Here is a 25,055-nt window from a genome sequence, read left to right on the forward strand (position 1 = left end):
TTAGAGCTGAGGTAAGGTGTTGACGAGACGGAGATACGTTTCCACACGTTCCCAGAGGGATCCACCATGGGAGGCGAGCGGCGTAGCGCAGTGGCCCACGGGAGAGGGAAGAGCTGTCCCCTGCCTTGGCAGTGCCACGGGCTGTGAAGGGCAGAGGCGGCCCAAGTTTGGTATAGAAAGCCTGTGCCGGGGCTGTGCCGGGACCAGGCACGGTGTCCTGGCATGCGGCCGGCTGGTGCCGGCGAACATTAACCGTGCTTTGGTAGAAGCAAGGCCGCCTGTTAACGTGAAAAAAAAAAAAGCAAAACCACAAACATTGCCTACTGGTCTGGCCCCTCCCTACTATGTGATTGCACAAGTTGTACCTCTTGCGTAGCCAAGAGGGCAGCCACCAACCCATACTGTGATGGCTTTTTTTTTTTTTTAAAGTCTTACACTTGCTCTTAAGTTTACACTTTATACTTGATGGAATGTATGGCTTTGTTCAGGAAACTGCACTACAATGTTGCAGTACTTTCAGCAGTTCTCTTCTCTGCCTGGCACAATAGATTTTGGTAAGTTTAATTTTGATTGGGAAAAAACTCACCCCCAACCCTAACCTATCTTGCCCTCTGTCCTAAAGGAGTGGACTATGGCTTAAGTAGCACTTAAGCTTAGAATACCTGTACTTAAGGGCTTGATTTTTATCATTCTTAACATTTTAAAGCAACATCAAATAAATTTAAAAAAAAAAAAAAAGCACAGTAATTTAATTACTATTAAAGGAAGGGCATGAGCAGATTACTCTTTCCAGTAAGACATCTCAGCAGTTCCGTTCCACTTCAGGTGTTTGCTGGCAGTGCATTTGAATGAACTGCGATAGTTTTGTTCAACAGTAACCTTCTGTACAGGCAGAAACCACCCCGTACCCCCGCAACGTTTCTGCTTGGAAAGCTGTAAAATATAATCTGTTTGCGTGGGTCTGATCCTGTGAACTTCACTGTATGTGTTTATATGATGAGGAAATGAAAATCGGTCCTATTCTGTATTTGTACTACTGCTTGTTTGCTACACTAGCTTTAATGATTTCTAGAGATTATGTGTTGAAGCAGGCCCTGTAGCCTTAGTCTACAGCCTGGAATAGGATTATTGCCTTTTATTCAAGCCTCCTAAACAGTGTCACTCTGTTAGTAAACCATTTAAAGTCATGCTGGGACTTTGTAACCCATAGAGTGGATCTCACAAAGTGATGTGAAGTATAATTAAGTGATTGTGGCTCTTTTGGTAGGTTTGGGTCAGCACACAAAACATTGGCACACCTTCCGTATCTGCAATTCGCCGTTACTGTTAAAACGGACAAAAAGAACCACCTCTGACTAAAGCTGTATGACGGCAACCCAACAATTCTAACACCATTCTCCGAAATGAAAGCAAACTTCTCTTTAACTTATTTTCACATGTTTACAGGCAAACTACTATGGCAAACAGTATATTTTCTAACACTAGCTTACAGAGCATTATTTTGCAGTCATCTAGTTTAAAGTCAGATCTTACTAACATGTAAAGTAATTCCTGTTGTACAGAAGTTAACCTGTTGTTTAAAATGAATGGTTAAAAAAAAGTGCAAATGACAAATACATGTTGGTGTTTGTAAGGGTTTATCTAGAATAAAATGCATTTGGAGGTTATTTTGATTAACTTGTGTATTTTAAAGTGTTTAAAAGAAAGCAAGCACAGCTTGTGGCGGTCTAAGGTCGCGCAAGGAACAGCATGCAAGACACTGACTGGCGTTGGCTGAGGAGGACCACGGCCGTTCCAGCCCTGCGAGGCTCCAAGGCAGAGCCACCGGCCTCAGCACCATGTGTTACAAACCACTTCCGCCACTGTGAAAGTTTTGTATTTGTTGGGAACTACAAAAAAAAGGAAGGTACGGTGCTGGGGGCAGAGGGGTACTGGCCTGAAACTCAGCAGCTGGCCCTAGGGCAGGGGGGGATTCCTGGGGTGGGGGATTCCCTGCAGCCTTCCCACCTCTGGGAAGCTGGGCAGACCAGAGCCGCACTACAACTTCATGCTTTAAGGCTCTGAGAGTATGACGATGCTTTTAAAAAGCTGTTAAAATAACATTAAAACCAAGGAGCTGAGACAGACTGGGAAGGGGAGCCCACAAACCAGTAGATAACCATCATTCTTCCTCCTGCTAGTACCCTTTTTCTGCCCTCCAAGGCTTCCCCAGTTTGTATAACTCGCCCCCTGACATCAGATGAAGTCTTGCTGAAGACCACGTAACCAGAGCCAGGGACAGAAACGCCAGGCTGCCGCATGCCAGCTCTTTGCAACTATTATATACTGGTTAAGTGTTAGTGCATGTTACATTTGGCAAAGCTGGCTCAGGCACAGAGAGTTACTTTTTCCAAATTAATCCTGCAGGAGACAATAGAAGTAGCTGCTCTTACTTCTAATAGTTACACTGTTTTCCTCAGAGAAGTCTAACAAATTCCCCAAGAAAGTACAGTACAATCCTTATACTTACATACTGCATGGAAAATCAAAAATGCAGCCTTTGGATAGAAAAGTTGAATCAATGACAGTATCACCATATGCAACGTAGTTAATCAGTTGTCATTAGACTGTAGTAATAAAGCATACCCAATAAGCTATTAAAAGAAACCGCACTGCATACACTGTCTCGTACTTTCACTGCAGCATTTAAAAAAAAAACACCAAACAAAACCACACCACACAACAACTAACCAACCAACCAGAAAAAATCACTCCTACACTTCCAAGACAGTTTTCACTGTCAAGTCAAAAAAATTAATTGATCCTTTACAAGTTTCTGTTAATAAACTGATAATGAAGGAAGAAAAAAGTTTAAATAAATACATTAAACCTTGAATAAATAATTTAATTGTAGTTTAGTAAACAAATTACAGTAGCAACAAATAAAAACTTACATTTTCATAATGTGAAGGCACTTTATATTATACTTCATCTTGACTACATCATATTAAAAAACCTGATTATTGCTTATTCCCATTACAAAAATACAAAAGGCAGATTGTAAAGGGTAGCCAATAAAAGTTTCCAGCACTTCCTACATTTCATTTCATCCTTTCTGTCTGCCTGGGAACTTCGAAATAACAATCCGAATGTGGATTACAGCATTGTTAATCAAAACAGCAACCCTGCAAAACTCCACACTGATACAGTAACTTCTACATTGAAGGAGTAAGAGGATATTATCAAATAAGTTTCAAAGGATTTACCAAAAAAAATTTATTTTCATTTTTATTTTAAATGTCAGCATAACCCAAACCTTGATAAAAGTTTTTTAAAGTTTCAGGTGATGAGATTATTTCCTATGTTTTGACTTCCAAATAATTTTACATCATTTATATGAAAACATTTTAAAATGTAGTTAATCTTCCAATGCTTTTGTTTTGAACCATTATATTTGATAATTTATGACAGCCTGTCAAAAATAAATACAAAACTATGCAGAATATATTTTATGCTACGTAGGCACATACAAGCATGTTTGTGGCAAAATATTAAAAGCACGTACAAAGGAGAAGCTACTGAAAACTAACAGCCTTTGGAGTCCTCGCTTTGTGCATCACCTTCTCCAGCATTCTTGGTTCTAGCCAAGTCCCTGTATGCACCCACCGTTGCTCGCTCTCTAGATGGTCCAAGATCTTGCAGCTGTTTTCTCTGTGTGGTTTCTAGTTCTTCCAACCGCTTGCGAAGCAGGGAAAGCTCTCTTTGATGCTGTTCCTCCTTGAAATTAAAACAACAACAACAACGAAGTGGCTTTATTATGTTTGCACACCTACAAGGGACCAAAATGGGCACTAATTTCCTTTTCTTTAATTAATGATTTTAAAATAAAAATTGTGAAGTCCAAAATATCCTCATTTGTTAAATTTTACTCCTCAATGTTTTGTGGGTATTGTTCTGATGTCTGTGATGAACAGCATCGGCAAGAAATACATGCATAAGCGTTCCTCCTCTCAAATGAAGAGGCACGCAGACCTGAGGTCACTGTTACCAAGAATCTGTAGTCAGCCTGGTCAGCCTCAGCCAGAGATATTCACCCTCAGAAGCTCACCAGAGTAAGAAAAACTCTCTTAACTACACAAGAAACGAAGAGCAGCAATACTGCTTTTTAGTAATGAAACCATGGTGTGAGAACACCACTATGGTATTTCTTGCCCAGAAGGAGCCATTTAAAGCGTCTCAGAAGGACAAAGTATGGAGAACTAGGTTAAAACTGCCCATTTGTTACATTCTATAACGTATCATTTATCTTTCAAGAACTCCTTCTTCTTGTGAGGAATACTAGAAGCATTCCTCAAAGTTTCCTTCCTCTGCTCAAAGATCAAATACTCCTTCCTTAAGACTGAAGTCTGTAATGAAGGACTGTTCCAGTACCCTCTTTTGTGCTATTATTTTCACAACTTGTAATACATCACCACCTGAAGAAGAGGGAAGGACACTTCAAGACCAGGAGGCAAGGCAGATGATGACATTATACTGACTGGATTGAGTGACGGTATGTTAGGATTCAGAATTAAACTCCGGAATTCATTGTGCCTACGTTGCAAGTCCTTTAGTCTCTTCTGGAGGCGTGCATATTCTTCATAGGAAACATTCTGCCTAAAATAAGAGATTGCTTATTGCTCAAAATCTTTATTACCCCAGCACAGAAGCACACCTCTCCACGAGTACTCTGCTGTTTACTATCCCTATGAGGGAAAACTATATACCAGAAGAACTGGAAGGTGGAAGAGCTGTGTATATTCTTCTGCCTAAATGTCTATCTAAAAGTCCCTCTACATATTAAGGTATCTGCTGTAGTACAGATTAGAATTTACATTGAATAAATTAAGTTTTTAATAGCATTCACAGTAGTGAGTCACAGGAGCCACATTAAATTAAATATTATCAAGCCACATTAAATATTATCAAGCCCTCCGTAGGCACTCAAGAAAGAGGAAAGAAAAAAAAAAAAAAGAGTTTGTCTTTCAAAGAGGATGCTAAATATTGTTCTCTCGCAATTCTGAAGTCTTTTTCACTTCCTTCTTTTGAAGGGATTCCTGCAACTGCATCTATCAGATATTTTTCCTTTATTTTTTCCTAAAGACACAGCCCTGCAGTTGTCTTATAAGCTCTCAGCTGCCCATCCTAAATGGACTCCATTCAAAGAATTCTAGTGCTGAAAATGCCATCAGACTGGACTCCAGTTACTAAACTAAGTGTCATGTATCTTCAAAAATACTTTGTATTTTTAAGTCAGATCTTGGGCATATATCATTTTTCAAGCCAAGAAAAAGCAAAGTTTATTACCTATTTAACACCTGATTTTCTTTTTCTAGTTCTTCTATCTTGGCTTCCAAAAGTTCTAGTTTCTCTTGCATCCTCCTTTGTTTATTATCATTGAGAGTCTTTCTCTGTCAAACAGACATTTCAAACAGCTAAGTAACACCTTGATAGATTAGGTCCTGTAAAAATTAAATCTACAAATGTACATGGTTTCAAGCGGTGAGTTTTTAGGATTTTCCTTCCTTAAGAAGAGGTGCTGTGTTGTTCGAAAGTTCTGAATCCCGATGATGGGAAACAGAAGAGATGGGAAGTGATCCATAGCTGTGACTAAAAGATGCACAGCTGTCAGTCACTTGTTGGGTCAGTGACTAACTGTACTAACAAACACTAACTATATTTGAGAATTACAAAACTTGTTCTTTAAATGACCATGTATAAATAAGTATAAACATGACCAAAAAAAAAAAAGTATGCTTTGTTTTTGTTTTTTGTTTTTCCTCATGTTGACCTCAATTTCTTACAACCTTAAGAGCTACTGGTAGGTTTCATAACCTGTGTATGTCCAATGTATAAAACTGCCAATTAATCCTGAGCTTTTATAAACAATTAATCAGCTTTTCCTTTCCAGTTATTTCATAAAAAGCAAACTTAGAAGAAGATATAATATTTCAATATTCCATCAAGGAAAAGTAGAACATCATTGTCTAGTATCCGAAACATCATCCTTACTAATCAAGGAGTCCACCTCTTAAATATCCATATACAGACACACACACGCATGCAAAAAAAGCCTCACAAAATCTTTGATGGCATTATAACAAAGTTGTTGGCTGTAATATTCTTTTGCTTATCACTTCAACCTATTTCTATGCTAATCTTGACAAACCTGATATATTTTGTTCTTATATAGAGTAGACTGCAAATAAACTCTTAATATTAAAACAATTCTAGTTGGCCAAATTAAAGCTGAACTTCTCACGAGCTGGATCATTCATAAAGGAAGAGTCAACATGCCTTTTTTTGAGCAACAGCAGCTCGACATAGCTTGTTCTTCACTTGGTTGTATTTCTCTTCTTTCTCTGTGATGCGCTGAGTAAGCACATGCTTCTCCTCCAGCCATTCTATACGTTTGTATTCTAAAGTCCTTTGAAAAAATCAGGTTAAAAGATTAAGAGGTTATATAGACAAAGCAGTGTGTTCGATTAATGCCTTAAGGCTCTTAAAATAGATGCATCTTTTCACAACTCCTACTTCTATATACTTGAAGGATCTGATTTAAATTTGATTGTGCTAACAATCTAATTGTGACTAACAACATTCAAACCTGTGCATTAACATCATCCTAGGTTTTGTTCAACTATGAGGCAAATTTTGAAAACTGATTCCAATAAGCTAGTTAATTGTTGGCTGCTTGTTGGTTTGGCAGCGTGCCAACTCATCCACAGAAAATTTCTAAATTCAGATCAAACAATCACACTGGAACACAACAGTAGACACCTATGCCAAACATCAGTTGTCAGAAGGGCTGACAGCTACCTTCTCTGTTCGGGAGGTAAGATGTAAGAGAATAGGTTGCTGCCCTGTGCAGTCTACTACACCTCTGTAACATAGAAGTACAGACTTGACTAGTATGCGCTCACAGCCAGAACAAACACCAACACAACAGGAAGCTCCACCGACGTAGTTCCTAGACAACATTTCAGCTGAACACGCACTACCGACAGCATACGTTATCTGTTTAGGTCTTTGCATGGTTAAAACATACTAAAATTAGGCTGTGTTCTCTAGCAGTGGATAGGAAAGGAGCCAGTTTCTCTCTGCTGCCTTGTTTGCGCTATCTGCATTGTGGGTTAAAGCAGACAAGAATTAACTGCATACTTAACTACATTACTATTAAAAAAAATAATAAAATAAAGACACAAAACCAAATAGTGAGATTCTGTGCAGCAGTTTTTAAGAAATGCAGTCCAAGGCTTGGTATCAGTGCATCCATACCACTCCAATCCTGGGCTGATGCAGTTTTCCTACAGGGACTATGAACGAATCTCCATAAATTTCTCATCAAACAGTCTTTCCCTTCCCCACAGTAGAAGTATTGGGAATCATCCACTCTCATATGCAAACCAGGATCTTGGCCCACTTGGTAGCTGTCACAGTTCTTTTAGTAGACTCAGTGGGGTTTGTGACTTGCTGTTGACTATAAATAACTACTACTACCCAGGAAACAAAGAGCTTTCTCAAAAAGCACTCCTTAACAATAAAAAATTTCAATTGAGACAGTGGTTAAAAATGCCATGAGCTTTTTTTTTTTTTTTCAAATGCCACTGATGCTGTTCCTGAAATACTTAACAAGTGCCTGTTTGAGCTCATCTCTGATCCGTGTCAGTCTCATAGTTTACCTTCAGCCCTTTTTCTCATTTCACATTTTCATTTCCAAGCCTAAGATTGACACAGCCAGGCAGGCAGCTGCTTTGCCTACTTATGGTTCAGCTGGCATTATTTTATTTATCTGAAACTTTTTATCTTCGGCTTTCTTATTTTTTGGTTCTTATTTCACTTCCTCTTTAAGCCAAGTTGCTTTGGTGCAACTTAATTCTTGGGAGTTCAAGCTCGTAAGAATTACTGAACTGAGGAAGGAAGTCCTGTCACCCACAGAGTCAGAAAAAGAATGGAAACATGTCCCAGGGCTCCCAGGGTAACAGTAGGACCGACCTGGAGGACTTAAATGTAGGTTGCAAAGCTGCTTAATTTCTGCGGTATCAGCCTTGGTGCATCTCCCCTTATCTACATACTTATACAACCATCTCTGAGGACTGCCAAGTTCCTTCCACTGCCTTCCCAGGAAAACCTACTCCTGACTGGTCTATGGCCCATAAATATATAAATCACATTGTCACTGTTATTTGAGTGAGACTGTCAATCTCACTCAAAATATGAATACACCTTCCTAAAGTAAACATCCAAAGTATTTAACATGCTACTGACAACGGAACATACTCTGCAGTCCTAATGCAATAATCTCTTCAAATGTTAAACTGAAAAGCAATACTTAAACTAATGAAAACAAAGCAATTGCAGTACCAATTAGTAGCAAAAGAGGAGCTAGAACAAAAAGCCACCACATTATATCTTTTGGAAGTTTTCTGTTTAATCTGGGATGCTGACTTTTTTTAAAACCCACCACAATAATCCAGCACAAGTTAGACATGTATTTGTTTATTAGGCGAGGAAATAATAAATCGCTATTTCAGACTGACTGACAAATTAATCTTTAAATTTCAGGAAAGTGTTCATTGCTATATGGATTCTGAGCAAGATTTGGTTTCCTTCAGCATTTATTAGCATATTTTGACGGTATGTGGTCAAGCTTGTGCAAAAAAGGAAAGTGATTATTTTTCATTTTGACAAGAGCAACTAGAAGATATCCAATAAGCTTTTATTTGCCTCGTATCAGCTAAAAGGATCGGGGAGCGGGGGGGAGGGAAGTACATACACACATATACAGACTGGGTCCCTGAAACCTTATCAAAGCATAATACAATGCTTTTTTCACCCTTAATGCTTAAACACTCTTAAAAAAACTGTGTGTGAAACTCTAGATCCACTTAAACTAATATAAGTTTGACATTCACTTCAGTATCAATAGGATTTCATTTTATACAAATAGTGTATTTCACTAGTCAATAAGTAATTGTAACAGACATGAATGGAAACAAACCCCTATTTTTGAAGTTACCACAAGCAAAGCTTTTATACATTCTGCGTAACAGAATGCATACAATTGTCCAATATGCCCAGTTTATTTTTAATTTCTGACTTAACTATGGATTATAGATTCTGAATGAAGTAATCCACACAAAAGGAACACAAATAATATGAAAAGGAAAAGTAAAGCCAAAAGGAAGAAAAAAAAAATTACTTCTCTGTTTCCAGTTGAGCTTTTTCTGCCTGAGTCCTTGCATGTTGACATTCTTGTTTCAATCTCTCTATTATTTCCTTCAGCTTCTGATTAGACTCCAGCAAATCATTTTCTGATTGGGAAAGTGAGGCAAGCTGGAGTTGCATGTCATGAACTTGCTAAAAAAAAAAAAAAATTTTCCATTTGAGAAGGTATGCAAATAACTAACAATTAATTTTAAGATACTGAGATAAAGCAGAACGAGGACACCAATTGGCTGCATTAGCTTTTCATAAGCTTTTCTTATTTGTTCCTTGTCTTCTTACTCAACAGCTTCTCCAGAAGCTTTACAGTAAATCACTACTAGACAAAGAAGGTGTTCTACTGTAATTAAAATGAGAAACGGATGCAGGAGTCTTCAGTCATTGATGTGTCCCCCAGAACTTAAGAAATCCAACATTAAGCCCCAGGACTGAACAGAACTAGAGCACCACACAACATGGAGCTACCCAGACTCTTCTGTCTCATAACACACAATGCGTTGTACCAACCAGTTCACAAAAACAAGTACAGAGTCTGAAAAGTCCAACCTCTGCAGCCAGCACATAGAAAGGATGATTTCCCTTTCCTTTTTCTCCCTCCACATGGACACTCAGATACCTCAATTTCTGAAGGAAAAAAAATACTGCCTTGAACTTCAAGTGCACACAGCTTGCAGACTACTTTGATGTGCAGCTATGTTCTTGCCTACTAAATAACATCATGGGTGAGCAGGAGTTAAAAGAATTAGGTTTTATTTTCAACACTGCCATCAATTTACTCTGCAATAGAAATATACCTCTTTACACTAGTTTATTCATTTATGAAACATCTGTTAAGCACTTGAAGAACCTCAGATGAGAGATGCAGTGTAAATGCAAAGCATTACCTAGAAACAATTTATAAGTCTCCATGGAAACTGAATCTCCAGTTAAATAGTGCATAACCATATTCAATACACCAGTCTATAAACATTCAGCTTTGAAATCCTTGGTACCCATGAAACACATTAAGCAAAAAGCTGTAATCCACTTATAAAAGTCCAGGAAAGCATGACTGATTTCTGAACACTTTCGCTTTTAACTATCTGTTGTGTTTTGTCTCTCAGGAAAAAAAAAAAAAGCCTTAAAAATTCAATCTAATCTTCAAACACTGGAAGTGATAACTGCAGGAAAGATTGTATTTCTCTATAAAACATTACAAGGCAATAAAATCTTACCTGTTTCAGATCAGCACTTTCACGTTTCTTTTCTTCCAATTCCTCTGTCTGAATAGCTTGCTGTTGAATTTTTAATCTAAAATTGTATAAGATATCCTTATTTTTATTTAATTAAAATATAGATGTTAAGACAAATTGGTCTGACAATAAAATATATTGCATAATTTGAAAGGCTGGTAAATATTTAACTAAATGATGATTAAAAATGTATTTTTACTGATTATTAGAATTCATATGGGAGTAGATTTGTTGGCTTTTGGAGTCTGACTTTCACTCCTTTTATCATATTGACCTTCATACATATACTGTAGTAAAACAACTTCACCAAGAACTGTAATAACCAACTCAAAGAGATACTGTATTAGGGTCCCAGTTGCTGATATGGTGCCATTATGGAAAGACGAATGGTTTACTCTAACACTGGGGCTATGCCACCAGCCAACATGGACCCAATTTTAACAAACATGAGTACTGGAAAATTATGCCTTAAAAATGTTAATTAAAATAATGTAATTTTTAAAGGTTTGGATGAAAAATGTTTTTTTTTTTAAACAGCACATTTTTAATTCTACTCTCTTTTTACACAACGCAAAAAAGATAATTTTGTTTAATTTACCATAATGAACATTTGTGTATCTATGAATAGTAAACTTTTATACTGACTACTATAGAGAAAATGGGGGGGGGAGAAATTTGTGTTAAGGTTAGAAAAGCCATACTACCGCAAACGCTGAAGTTCCTTTTTGCTAGATTCTTCCGCCATCTGTACAACACGTAGTTTCTCTTCATACTGATCCTTTTCAGATTGTCTCCAAGTATCTTGTTCCATTTTCATCTTCTCTAGATCAGCTAATCTGTTCTCAAGTTCTAACCTGAGACATTATTCAACATGCACACAAGAGTCATGACAAAATGCCAGAAGTGTTTAGTTGCCAAGAATGACATTTTTAAAAGTTACTCAAAACACTCCTCTTTTAGAAGTTGAGCAGTAAATCAAAAAAACATACTTTTCATCCTGTAAGGCTGCAATTTTTTCAAAAAATTCCTCTTTGGCAGCTTGCACTTTACGAATTATCTCCCGATCCTTTTCTACTAAAAGCACCTTATGACGTTCAACAGCTGCCTTAAGAATTTCCTTGTCTGACAGCAATCCTGCATTATACATTAAAAAAAAGTTAAAATGTCATTATTGATGTCAACCTGATGAAATCCAGTATTAAAATAACTTTATAAATTGATATAAGGGACCTAAAAATCACAATTCACATGACAGAATGAATGAATGGGAAAAAAAACCAAGAAAAACAGAAGAGACATGGCCTTTCTTAGTATTAACAGCAACATTTCAAAAGCTTTTGAAGAGTAACTGTTACACTGGAATCTCTGTCTATGAAGGTTTATTATTTTAACATACAAAAGTAATAAAACAGCTGATATTATTATAGATTTAAGCTCTAAAGCAATTCCTGCTAAGCAGTTGTGTCTGGATTTAAAAAAAAAAAAAAAAAGTTTTCCACAATAGCTATGAGAAGGTCAAGGAAGAAAATCTGTTATTTTCTTTTTATCAAAAAGTTTATGGTAAACAGTAACTGGTTACCAGTGAAACCATAGTAACCTGGCTACAACAAATCCCACATTTTAATCCACTCATATTACCACGAGGCAATTCTAAAATTACTACTCTACAGGCAGTGACAAAAGATGCAAATTAAAAACTTGTGACCAAGACAGCTGTGTTCACCAGTAAATAAGCCAACATGCTATAACAATGACTCCTGGTTGTTTAGTTAATTCAGTGGTGCAAACTGGATTCCACAGCAAGTTCAGGTTAGCTTAAATCTTGTCTGTATTTAGTTTTGTATTTCATAGGGTCCAACATTTTTAGTTCGCAATATACTATAAGCACATTGTCAATACAGAAAACACCACTTTTACTTGCTCTTAGAGAACTTAGTATTAAAGCAAGTGAACAGAAACAACTATTCCAGGAAGATGAAGGTACTATTTGGGGGTTATGGCAAATCGGTGAGGACAGTCTGCTTAAAAGCTGTGTAGTGACTTAAATCATCAACACGTAACTAGTACTAGAAAGCTTTGGCCTTTTCACTCCAGAAAGCTATTTCAAGTTGCCTACATACTCAACTGTATTAGGTAGCTTAGAACATTGCCTATTTTCTTTAAACAAGCTAGAAATTGTATTTTGTTTCACATGGCAACCTTACCCAGTTGTTATTGATTCCATGGACACAGAATCAGAAAACAAAACAACCACTGAAGCCCTATGGTATGTTACAGTTTCAAGCAGAGTGTGAAAGACACTAGAATTTGGCAATAATAGAAAAAATAACCATATGAAGTACATGATTTGAAACAGATTATGTTCAGATTGTGTCACAGATTCACTAATTTACATAAATTCAAAATTGTTCATAACTGTTCTTAACCTAGTAGACCAAGTGAAACAACACAGTTATTTCAGATACAAAATGAATTGTCAGATCTATAACTTAGACCAGAAGTAGAAGGTGAAGGCTGCTAGGGAATGTTTGGAGGAAGAATAATTGTAGTATTCTAACTAGAAGTTATAAAAGAAATCATTAGAAATTAATTGCACGTTTTACCATCCATTTCACTTTGAATCTTGTTTCTCTCTCTTTCTACCTCACTCTTTGTTCTTGCTGCCTCCAGTTTGACATTTGTTACTTCCAATTTATGTGAATGTTTAAGTTCTTCTACCTATGAATTAGAAAAAAAACCCCAAATCAAGTAAAATAAATATATATATTATTCACAGCTTTACTGTAAGTTTTTCATGTGATACTTTGCAAACAAGAAAGTCTGCCAAATAATCATGGACTATGCTTATTTTAAAAATACCTTAAATATTTTTTTCTTCCACTGCTTTCCTGAAGCCAATCCAGAATATCCACTCCTGTAGATAATTTTTAGTGGTGATTATATAGATACTGTAACACAAAAGCTATTGGCATGATCTGATTCCCCAAATCATAATCAGTACTATTACTGGTTTTTATTAATTCCTCAAGTCACACACTGAAGATTACTGAATGAGTTGTCAGTCATGTTGAGATGCAAGTTTTATATATTCCCTGATTAAAACAATCAAAGTGCTGAAACACAACATATATTCCAGGAACCAGGCTCTCTGACTATTGACATGTATTTCATCTCTAATATCCTGGTTTCAGGTGGGATAGAGTTAATTTTCTTCCTAGTAGCTGGTATAGTGTTGTGTTTTGGGTTCAGTGTGAGAAGAATGTTGATAACACACTAATGTTTTCAGTTGTTGCTCAGTAGTGTTTAGTCTAAAGTCAAGGATTTTTCAGCTTCTCATGCCCAGCCAGCGAGAAGGCTGGAGGGGCACAAGAAGTTGGGAGGGGACACAGCCAGGACAGCTGACCCAAACTGGCCAAAGGGGTATTCCATACCATGGGATGTCATGCCCAGTATAGAAACTGGGGGGAGGTGGCAGGGGGCCGATCGCTGCTTGGGAACTAACTGGGCATTGGTCGGCGAGTTGTGAGCAATTGCATTGTGCATCACTTCTTTTGTATATTCCAATCCTTTTATTATTATTGTAATTTTATTATTGTTGTTGTCTTTATTAGTTTCTTCCTTTCCGTTCTATTAAACTGTTCTTATCTCAACCCACGAGTTTTACTTTTGTTTTTTCCCTGATTCTCTCCCCCATCCCACTGGGTGGGGGGGAGTGAGCAAGCGGCTGCGTGGTGCTTAGTTACCGGCTGGGGTTAAACCACAACAACTAACCAGCCAGTTATTACAAGCTACAGTGTAGAAAAGTTAATCTTTGAAGAAGCGTTGGTGACATATGCACAGATGTGCAGGACTGCCTTTGAAAACTCGGCTTCTGAATAAATACCATACATTCTACAAGCTAGCCTCTGAATACTGGGGCATTTCTGAAAAGACTACTCGTTGGAAATACCTTGCTATGATACTGATCCAAATTGCATAAGACCCTGATGCCTCGCTAACTCAAGCATTAGCATGTCAGTTTACACATACTTCACTTCTAACTAAAGATCCCTCAAAGTCAAGCTAAAATAAAGTTAAATTTAATCTCCCTAAGTAAAACAAAACAGTAATATGCAAAACCAGATTACCAATTGCTCCCCCAAGTAATTTCAATTTAGTAACTACTTATAGTCCTCCTGACCTCCTGGAGTGCTACACTACTTCCTCAAAATCCAGGTCTTCATAGTTTTAAAGTGCATTTTAATTCAAATACTTCTCTACAACCGTGACACACACATCAAATGGCCTCATAAAAGCAGGAGCTTTAAGAACATCAAATCAAAGACAATTACTGCTAGCATGGAAACTTTCTATAGTTTAGGCATTTGTATGGAGTAATTACACGGTCAATGAGAATTAAATATCTAGAGGAAAGCACTTATAATAAAAATCCATTCACAATGACAAATGTAATTACAACCTGCTAGCATATACAAGTGGCAAAAGGTTAAGAATGACATAGTAGCTTATTAAGTAACTACACGGTGGATTTGGTTGCTTAAATACTAAGTTGAGAACATTTCAGGGCAACTTGCAAAGATTTAAGGTGGCTTTTTTAAGGCACAAAATCTGGAAGATCAGTGCGTGCACCTGTGCTCAGGAAGAAGTTTGAGTGGGTGCAGAAGGGGGTGGAGGTTAGTATAGAAATTAGTTTCTACTTTCTTCCTTTCAAGAAACACCACTGAACATTTTAATTTTCTCCTACTTCTGGAGGTGAGCAAAGAACACCAGTTGATACAAAAAGTAAAGACTGTAACAATCTTCTATATATTCTGATAGACAATTGGTTACTAAATGTTTAACAGAAGTTTTCCCCTCCTATTTATTTTTCACGAGACAAGTATGACACATTGTATAAAGAGGTTTTAAATACTGATATAGGTATATCCTGTTCTTAGGGTAAATGAGACCTTTTTTGGATTAAGGACCAAAATGAAATACTTCACACTCATAAATGTGCACTGTAAAGCCTGTTTTGAATTAAATCTGAGATTGTTAAAGAACAACTATGTAGAAGTTAAAGTTTTCTTCCTGTATTGTATCTTTCTTGAGGCGTATTATGACAATATTAACTACCGTACCCATTCAAAGCACATGTCAGTATTATTCTGGAAAGTATATTCAGAAGTGCAGGATAACTTTAAATCAACAGAGCTTAAAATAATTCTGCATTCAGCTAGATTTACAAGACCAAAGTTACTGGCTTTACAGTTAGTTCAGAACTAACTAAAGCCTCTCCAGAACGGTAAGAAAACACATGGGATTAAATTTGCTACCAGGAACTGACAGATGTGATAAAAATTTATCACCCAGTATTCTCTCCAGAAAGGAGGGAATAAGAGACAGCAGAAAGCTAACGTTTACCCAAGTAACTACTTCATTAGGACTAGTATCCTGACTCAGATTTACATAAAGTAAGTATTCTGCAACATTTAAAGGTAAAACAGTTTACTAGTGTTTTGATTTTTCTTATTTATTCAAATAATCACATATGAAACTGCATAAAGGATCTGTCTTTAAGTTGTATAGCTGAAGAGTCACTGCAACCAGATAAAACTCTGAATCTGACATCCATACTAAACTAATTATGCTAAAATACTAAACAGTGTTGTCGAGTTTCTTAAGCACTTTCAGGTTTTCCCTAAACTTGAAGTTTTCTGATCTTTTTTATCTTAAGTATTTTTCTAGAAATTTCTCTAAGATCTCAAAAAAAAAAAAAAAAAGCATACAAACATAGAACAAAATCTCTCAGATCTGGTGCCAACCCAACAACTAAGATACTCAAACATGTTGCAAGACAATGATCTACTTAAAATGATATGATGCAGTGCTGTACAGAAATGTTTCTGTACAAGCTATGCTGGCTATGCCCAAGAAGAATGCTATGTTAATGTGACTATCCTTCTAATATAACCTAAATCTCCACAGGTGATTCCAATGCAGCTTGCTTCCTGTAGCTAACACAGCCCATTCAGAGGATACTTTTTAAGATCTCTAGAAGCCATAGCTCCATTTAAAAAAAAAAAAAAAAAAAAATCAATTTAAAGCTCTATTGCACTTTGCACACTTTATGAAAAAGTAATGCTTGTTTCCATCAAATAGGGCTGGCTATTTTCATGGATACTAAAATCATGAATATAAAGAAAGATACCTCTTCAAGCCCTGTTGTGTTTAGAAAAAAAGATCTAGAAAATGAAATAGAAAGAGCATAACCTCAATCTTTAGAGATAATTTTAGGGATGATGTTTTTCCTGTAAAGTCACATATTCTGTATCTTCCAACTGAAATTGGGAAAAAAATTCCAAACCTATTTTAAGTCACAGCAGAAGACATTATTATTTTATTCTTAATGTAAAATATACAGGAAAACGTAAACATAACAGGATATGAAGAATGTATTTCAGATACCATAAAAGCACTTACTTTAGTAGCTAAGGCATTGACTTCTCGTTCAGATTTGTGAAGTTTGGTAGTTAAGAGAATGTTTTGCTCATGACTCATCCGCAGTTCCTTCTCAATTCGATCAATCTGTAGTTCAGCAGACTTCTTTTCTGCCTTGAATAAAGGAGGTATTTATAAGATTTTTTTTTTTTTTTTGAGCAGGGCTGTCTCTTGCTATTCACTTGAAAGATTCAATTGATCTGGGCTTTCAGATATTACTGACTCTTTATATTATAAATATTTATATATTATATTATTATATCTTTGCTCAACAATATGTTCAAGGGGTATGTACAACAATATGTACAAGGATCTTGAATTTTACTCAAAAGTCACAACTGTTTTTACTAACACTGCCTGCACAGAATCACACACATTTTCAATCTTACTTCACAAGAGGCAGAGGTAATTTGACTTGGTTAGGAGGCAGCAGGTATTCCTACCAGTAAATTACTGGGCCATAAACACCAGTATGACTCTAAGTGGTGCTTAAAAAGATGTCATATGTTGGCCTATACAGTTATACTAACTAAAGAATTAACATCATGGAGAGGAAATAAAATGCAATTACTGTGAGTATTACAGACTCAAGACCTTAGCTTTACTAAGTATCAAAAAGGTAATCTAACCTACAATATCACCTTTCTTTTTCTGAACTGACCTATTTCCAGCAGGACTTTTTTTTAAGTTTTCTAAGTTAAGAATATTACAGCACTGTTCATTTTAAGTTGTGATGCCAGCATTTTGTAACAAAGGTATACAGCACTGATAACAGTAAAAAGGAAAATGAACCATCTATCTGTATGCTGCAACTCTGCAAGAAATCTACGTGGAAGGACTCACTACCTAGAGAGATAGCAAGAACTGACAGGAGGACTGAAGACCACAGATGAGGAATACAGTGGAATCCTGGGAAAAATACAACAGGCCAGAAATACGAAAGCTTCTTTAAGGGAGAGCGACAGCCAAGAACTAAACAATAGCAGTAACGTGTTGGAAAGAGGAGAGACACAGGTAGGCAAGAAGGAAAACACATGAGGAAAGAATTAAAGGAATAGGGGAGCATCTCATGACATTTTTGAAAATTATAAAAAATTTACTGTAGCAGATTATTAACATATTGTCATCAGTTTCTAACTCCAGCCAAGTGACAAGTGCTGACATGACCATCTTACTGACTGCAAACATGGATATTACTCGCGTGTTTAGAAACAAGGTCATTCAGCAGAATCTCTCAGTTGAGCTCTCCACCTTTCCAAAGTCGAATTGGCAGTACGTGACTCCCAATTTACTTACAATTTGTTTTTAAATTTGAAAGGTACAAATTCAAATTGTAGAGTCAATGGCAAAGTTATCAGTGACTTTAGTGACAGTTCAAGTGCTATTCTCACTACACTCTACAAGGAGGCAAAATTAAAAAAAAAAAAAAAAGAAAAAAGAGAATCTTACCTCTAGAGACCTTGTCATAGCCTGCATCTCAGCTAACTGTCGTACTTGTACTCTTTGAACATTTTCTGCTTGCACACCACAATTGTCTCTTTCTGCTCTTAGTTCTGCTACTTCTGCTTCTAAGCCTTTTAATTTCTGATACAGTTGTGCCTTTTCTCTAGAGAGTGCCTCCACGCGTTTACTGTCCCTCGTGGGATCAACACTCAGCAGCTGATTATGGAGTTCTTCTTTATCCTTCTCCAGCCTTGCAATCTGATAGTTGTTAATCAGAAAAATAAAAGCTTTTACATTAGTTAGGTGTCAGGCAGCAACAAATACAGCAGTTGACAATTCAGGAAAGAGCAGCAGTGTTCATTTAAAATACTAAGAAATTACATTCACAGTTATTTTCTTTCTTAGAGTAGGAAAATCAACAGACCTATTCTTCAATGCCTTTTTTGCTTCAGTTTTCACTGATAAGGCTTGTCCTCAGGCCTCAGATGTCCCTGAGCTGCCTAGCAGTCTGTGGGAGTAAAGCAGTACCCAGAATAGAGGAAGAAAATGTTAGGGATCCTTTAATCCACTGGACACTCACAAGTCCTTGGAACAGATCCAAGCATTTTGAAGGAGCTCACTGGTATCATCGCAAGCCTATTCTCTATCACCTTTGAAAAGTCAAGGCGATCAGAGAAGATTCCTGATGACTGCAAAGAGGCAGACAGCACACCCATCATCAAGAAAAGCAAAAAGGTCAAGAAGGATCCAGATAACTACAGGATAGCCAGCTTCACATCAGTCTCTGTGAAGGTTATAAAGCAAAATGTCTTAAAAGCCATTTCTAAACACATGAAAGACAGGGTGATGGAAAGCAGGGTTTACCAAGGGCAAATCATGCCTGACTTCTCTGCTTTCTAGAAAGAGGTGACTGGCACTGCAGACAAGGAGAGGGCAGTGGCTCTTGTATACTTTGATTTTAACAAGGCTTTTGATACAGTCTCCCATTATCTCTCTCACCAATTGGTGACATATGGGGCTAGAAAAGTGGATGATAAAGTGGGTGGAAAACTGGCTGGGCTGCCAGGCTCAAGAAGCGATGATCAATGGTGCAAAGCCCAGTTGACTGCCTGTAGCTAGTGTGGTCTTTCTGAGATCAGTACAGAGTCCAATACTGATTGATGTCCTCGTTAGTGACCTGGATAATGGGATGGAGTACAGTTCCAGCAAGCTTGCGGGTGACACCAAACTGGGGGGGGGGGAATGGTCAATGTGCTGGGAAAGCAGAACTGCTCTTCAGAGGGATCTGGACAGGCTGAAGGAATGGGCTGACTGGAACCTCTTCAACAAGAGCAAGTCATGCATCTGGGACGGAGTAACCCAATGCAACAGTACATGCTGGGGGCAACTGTCAAGGAAGCAGCTCCGTGGAAAAGGATCTAGGCGTCCTAGTGGAGAAGTTGAACATTAGTCAACAGAGTAACCTTGCAGCACAGATGGCCAAATGCATCCTGGCAGATTGGCAGGAGGATAGCCAGGGGAGCGATCCTTTGTCCCTTTCCAGTACTTGTAAGATTGCATCTGGAGTCTGTGTACAGTAGATGAAGAATAATGACAAACTAGAGCAAGTCCAGCGGATGGCCACCAAGATGGTCAGGTGGTTGGGGAACACGACATAGAAGGACAGGCTGAGATAACTATGCCTCTTCAGCTTGGAGAAGAGAAGGAGATGCATGGTGATGAGAACAGAGGCAATGGACACAGTTGGAATATGTGAAATTCCAGTTAGGTATTAGGAAAAAGGTTTACCATGAAGACGGTTAAATACTGAAATAGTTTGCCCAGAAATGTTGTGGAATCTCTATCCTTCCAGATGTTCAAGACTCAATTGGACATGGCCCTGAGCAACCCGATCTCATCACACTTCAATATTTTAAGCAGGATGTTGGACTAGAAGGAGGTTTCTTCTAACTCATATGATTCCACAATTCTACAACCACAATAGAACTCAAATCTGTTAGTAATTCAAGACAGCCAACACAATTGGGCCCCGTCAGATGGAAAATAAAGAAGAAAAAAACAAATCTTTCTGTTACAAGGTAGTACAATAGGTAAAAACTAATCTCAGGACTGTAACTAACAAATGTATTATATAGATTCCAGTGTTTCAAAATGAGTAATGTGGACTGAATGTAATACTGGGGGCAAAAGAGTGAGAAAGTAAGGTATGTAAGAGTTCTCTTGGTATTTGGAGACAAGTCCAAACTCTGATCTGCAGCAGTGCTTTCAGAGGTTGCCTCAGTGATCTCTATTGGAGCAAAGCCAATTTCTACAGCAAAAGCCCTCCAAATCCCTTTTATGAGGAGATTCAAACAGTTATTGCATGATGTGCCCATCATTTAAGAATTACACTGTTTTTGTAGCTTCCTTGTGCTAAATGGCATAGAAAGTTAAAAAGGATCTAAGAGAAAGAAACTAGATCACATTGTGCCCTGGGCTCAAGGTAGTTTCATTCTCTGTAAGTGTGCTAATTAGCTGCAGGACTAGCACAAACTCAACAAGCCCACAAGAGAGGCAGGCTGTAAAGCAGCATGTGGGTTTAGCTCCGGGAAGGACAACTGTTACGTTTTTAATGCATTCCATTTGCAAATTTGGATTGATTTTGAAAGTGATGATTGCTTTGATTTGTGTCTCATGTTTGGATTAATACATTCAAATCTGGCATCTTAGGATATATGCTCCCAGACAAATACTTAAATGAATATGCAAATGACATGCACCACTCATTTACACTGCTGCATATATTTAAAAGATAAATAAGCTGGCAATTTATTTAGCTACACTTTTGAAAGTCCAATTCTGAAACAGAAAATTCATTAATGTTTTTTTCAAGAGTTAATACAACTGAAATAAAGTTACCAAAGTTTTCAGTATCCTTTTGACCGCCACTGTCATGATCCAACTTAGTTGCAAAATATACCCTTGTCTGGTTGTTGTGGTTTAACCCCGGCCAGCAACTAAGCACCACACAGCCGCTCACTCACTCTCCCCTCCCCCCCCAGTGTGATGGGGGAGAAAATTGGGAAAAAGAAGTAAAACTCGTGGGTTGAGATTAGAACGATTTAATAGAACAGAAAAGAAGAAACTAATAATGATAACGCTAATAAAATGACAACAGTAATAATAAAAGGATTAGAATGTACAAATGATGCGCAGTGCAATTGCTCACCACCCAGTTAGTCCCCGAGCAGTGATCCCTGCCCCCACTTCCCAGTTCCTATACTAGATCTGACGTCCCATGGTATGGAAATACCCCTTTGGCCGGTTTGGGTCAGGTGCCCTGGCTGTGTCCTGTGCAAACTTCTTGTGCCCCTCCAGCTTTCTCGCTGGCTGGGGATGAGAAGTTGAAAAATCCTTGACTTTAGACTAAACACTACTGAGCAACAACTGAAAACATCAGTGTTATCAAGATTCTTCACATACTGAACTCAAAACATAGCACCATACCAGCTACTAGGAAGACAATTAACTCTATCCCAGATGAAACCAGGACACTGGTATTAACAATATCTTCTGCTGCTGCCTTCTTGAATTAGTTGCCACATAAGTAATTTAAAATCTAAACTTACATTGGTTGCTGAGATAATTTATTAATTTCAGATTAGCGTAATGTCTCAAATTCTATCACAAATGCGATTAAAAAAAGCATTAAGCAAAGCTACTGGCTGTCATTTGACAGAAGGCAAGTCTATTCTTACTTATAATAGCACAAACGATATTGCAACACATCACTGAACAAACCTACAGAGACAGCTCTAGGCTAAGTCATAAAAGTGTTTTGAGAATTAAGAGAACGGAAACAAACACTATGTTATGAAATGGTGTCAAACTGACAACGCATCAAGTACCAATGTTTTCACAATGTTGTAGCAGTTTTGTCATCAGATACATTTTAAGCTACTGTAACATTCTACGTACCTCAGACTCATATTTTATTTTCTTCTCTTCTAAAATACGTGCATGTTCTTCCTTTTGATGTTCAAATTCTGATTTCAGAAAAGTATGTTCATAACGAAGTTTGTTATATTCTGTTCTGTATTTTTCCACTTCCTAAGTTAGGCAAAAGAACCAAAAACATCAATCAGAAGTTTTCAGATTTATTTCCTTCAAAAGTCCATGCAATGCTCCTGTCATTTCACAAGTTATATCTGATGAACTGAATCCCTCCTTCTCCTTCTTCTAGGGTTTCAACCTTCACTGCCTGGGGCAACAGTACTAGACAAAGAATGACATACTTTGCTCCCCTTTCAGTTTTAATTTCCTAAGGTTTTAGGAACCTGGTGATCACTACTCTAAATGAAATAGAATTTCAATACTTACTACTTACATTTTCTAGCTTCCGATAATGTTCTGTCATAGGAGATTCCAATTCCTGCTGTATTTGTGCTTTTAACAGTTCTAATTTTTGAGGAGTTAGCACCTTAAGACAGAAAGGTATCATAAATAACTAGTCAAATTCATTTATTTACACTGCAATAGGACAAATAGCCAGGAATAAAGTTTTTCAAATATGGTGTTAGGAATGCTGCTTAATTTTCTGTTTTTCTAAAGAACTTTCAATAGTAGTTACAGAAGCAAAAACCCATGATACTAGTGAACTAAAAATATTCTGGGGAGATAACAGAAGCATTTAAAATGTCAGTATTTACTGGTAGAAGCAATACAAATGTCAAACTGAATTGCCAAGAGGTTTATCTCCTTTGTGGGGGAGGGGGGGAAGGAAAAGTGGTCTCACATAAAAGATAAAGAATTAGCGTTTGGAAAAAAATTAAACAGTAAGTGAACCAACCCCAAAGAATCACAATGAGCAATACCAAACCAATTCTTTGTAAAACACATTAGATACACGTTCTCCAACAGATACATGGGTACTGGTATGAAATGAAAATGGAATCAGGAAGGATTCCCTGCCTTACACTCCATGCTGACATGGCATTTTGTTAAGTTTTTTTAGGTATGGTTAATACAGCAAGATACCTACCAAGAAAAAGTGTTTAAAAAAAAAATTTCATCCACAACCTGTGATATATTCTAATTTATTCTACTTTTCTTCCACTTATCTGAACCCTGAAGTCCCTGCAAACTGATTCTAGTTACGATACTGAGGCACATCTCCTCCATTCAGAGTCTGGGATCCTTTATTAGATGCTCTATTTGTTTTCTAAGAACATGTCCTGCATTATTTTAAGGAAACAAGCAGTTATAGAAAGTGTCATCCAAATTATCTTAAATGTTGGGGGGGGGAGGGGGTGGTGTTTGGCTTTGTTTGGTTGTTTTTGGTTTTTTTGTTCTTTTAAAATGAAGCAAGCTGTCATCACAAAGAGAAACAAATACCTATTTTTCCAGTCACTTATCCTAACAGGTTTAGGCATCTAAGTCATCCTTCAGGGCAGATGATTCTCCCCATAACAGAAGAGCATGCACAGACAGAGACTGAGGGTCTTAACTATTAACATTGCACATAACAATAGGATTTGGAAGGTTCAGTTAAACAAGAAAACAATAATTTCAACCCATAGTCACTCTAGAGAAGAAACATTACTCAGGTTGGGTGAATTTCAAGATATCTGAAATATATTCTAGCTAGGTATATACATGTTACATAAACAGAAATATATGTATGGCCCTACTACAGGATTAAAATTCATATTAAGTCCTGCCAGTAAAGTATTTCACCTGCATCTTCAGTTTTTCCAGCTCCTGTGTTTTACCCAGCAACTCCTCTTGATATTCAGCAAGAAGTAACTGAAATTTGTCATGTACAGTCTGCTTTTCAACTAACAGCTGCTTCAGTTCATCTTGTGATTTTGTATATTTCTCCTGTAATCTGCAAGATAAAATACATATTTATTTTATATTTACCCTCTAAAATTAGATCTTAAAGCTCAGAAGACTCATGTGTAGAAGCAAACATGCAAATACCAAGTTAGAACTAAGTTATTAATATCCTCTTCCTGTAACATACTGGAAAGTTATCCCATATTTACAAGCATAAGACGTATTGCAGAAACTTAATCTGCAATGTCTTAAGGTATTTTCAATTGTTTATTTTCTAGTTTGAACAACGCTCAAATCTGTCTTTAAATACAGAAATACCTAACACTCAAATCCCTTCCACCTGCTATTTAGCTTCACCTTTTAACAACTTATAAGAAGAAACCTGTTTAAATTAGTGTACCTTAGATGTTCTGTCTTTATGATTTGATAATTTGCTTTATGGTGTTCACATCGCAATTTTTCATCCATCAGAAGTTTTTGTAATTCTTCTGAATTAGCCATATCACCATTTCCAGCCACGGGAGGAAGGAGACTGCCCAAAGCATCCATTTTATAATGACTATTCACGATGAGTATGGAGAGGACAAAATAAAAATTAACTTATAATTAATCCACAACGCCATCCACTTCTTCTGCTGACATCCCAGAAGATCAAGTCACCTGAACAAATACAAGGACGTGTAATTAGCAATCGAGTACATTCACAGTTCAAAGATTTCACACACTGCTTTTGCCTTCAGTACAGAAGAATCCTGGCTCTGCTGTAACTCAGGTTAGAAGCTTCTACTGAGAGGGCGACTATTCTCTGCTCATTCTGCCTACCCTAAAAAGTAACAGCCC

At 37.2% G+C, this 25,055-nt stretch overlaps 1 protein-coding gene across 1 annotated transcript; it reads right to left on the minus strand.

The window, feature by feature from the left end:
* Positions 1-24,871, minus strand: CEP83 (centrosomal protein 83kDa). Its single transcript, XM_010561981.1, has 16 exons — positions 24,616-24,871; positions 24,114-24,264; positions 22,765-22,857; positions 22,356-22,487; positions 18,405-18,656; positions 16,938-17,069; positions 13,079-13,193; positions 11,465-11,609; positions 11,180-11,329; positions 10,458-10,533; positions 9,221-9,378; positions 6,316-6,445; positions 5,326-5,429; positions 4,455-4,635; positions 3,570-3,756; positions 1-278 (listed from the first exon to the last, which is right to left on the minus strand). Exons 1-16 carry the CDS (start codon positions 24,762-24,764, stop codon positions 1-3), a joined length of 2,433 nt encoding a protein of 810 aa, XP_010560283.1. The 5' UTR covers positions 24,765-24,871.
* Between the last annotated feature and the right edge of the window lie 184 nt (positions 24,872-25,055).

This window comes from Haliaeetus leucocephalus, unplaced genomic scaffold, assembly GCF_000737465.1.
Source record: "Haliaeetus leucocephalus isolate CR32 unplaced genomic scaffold, Haliaeetus_leucocephalus-4.0 Scaffold151, whole genome shotgun sequence".
Lineage (NCBI taxonomy): Eukaryota > Metazoa > Chordata > Aves > Accipitriformes > Accipitridae > Haliaeetus > Haliaeetus leucocephalus.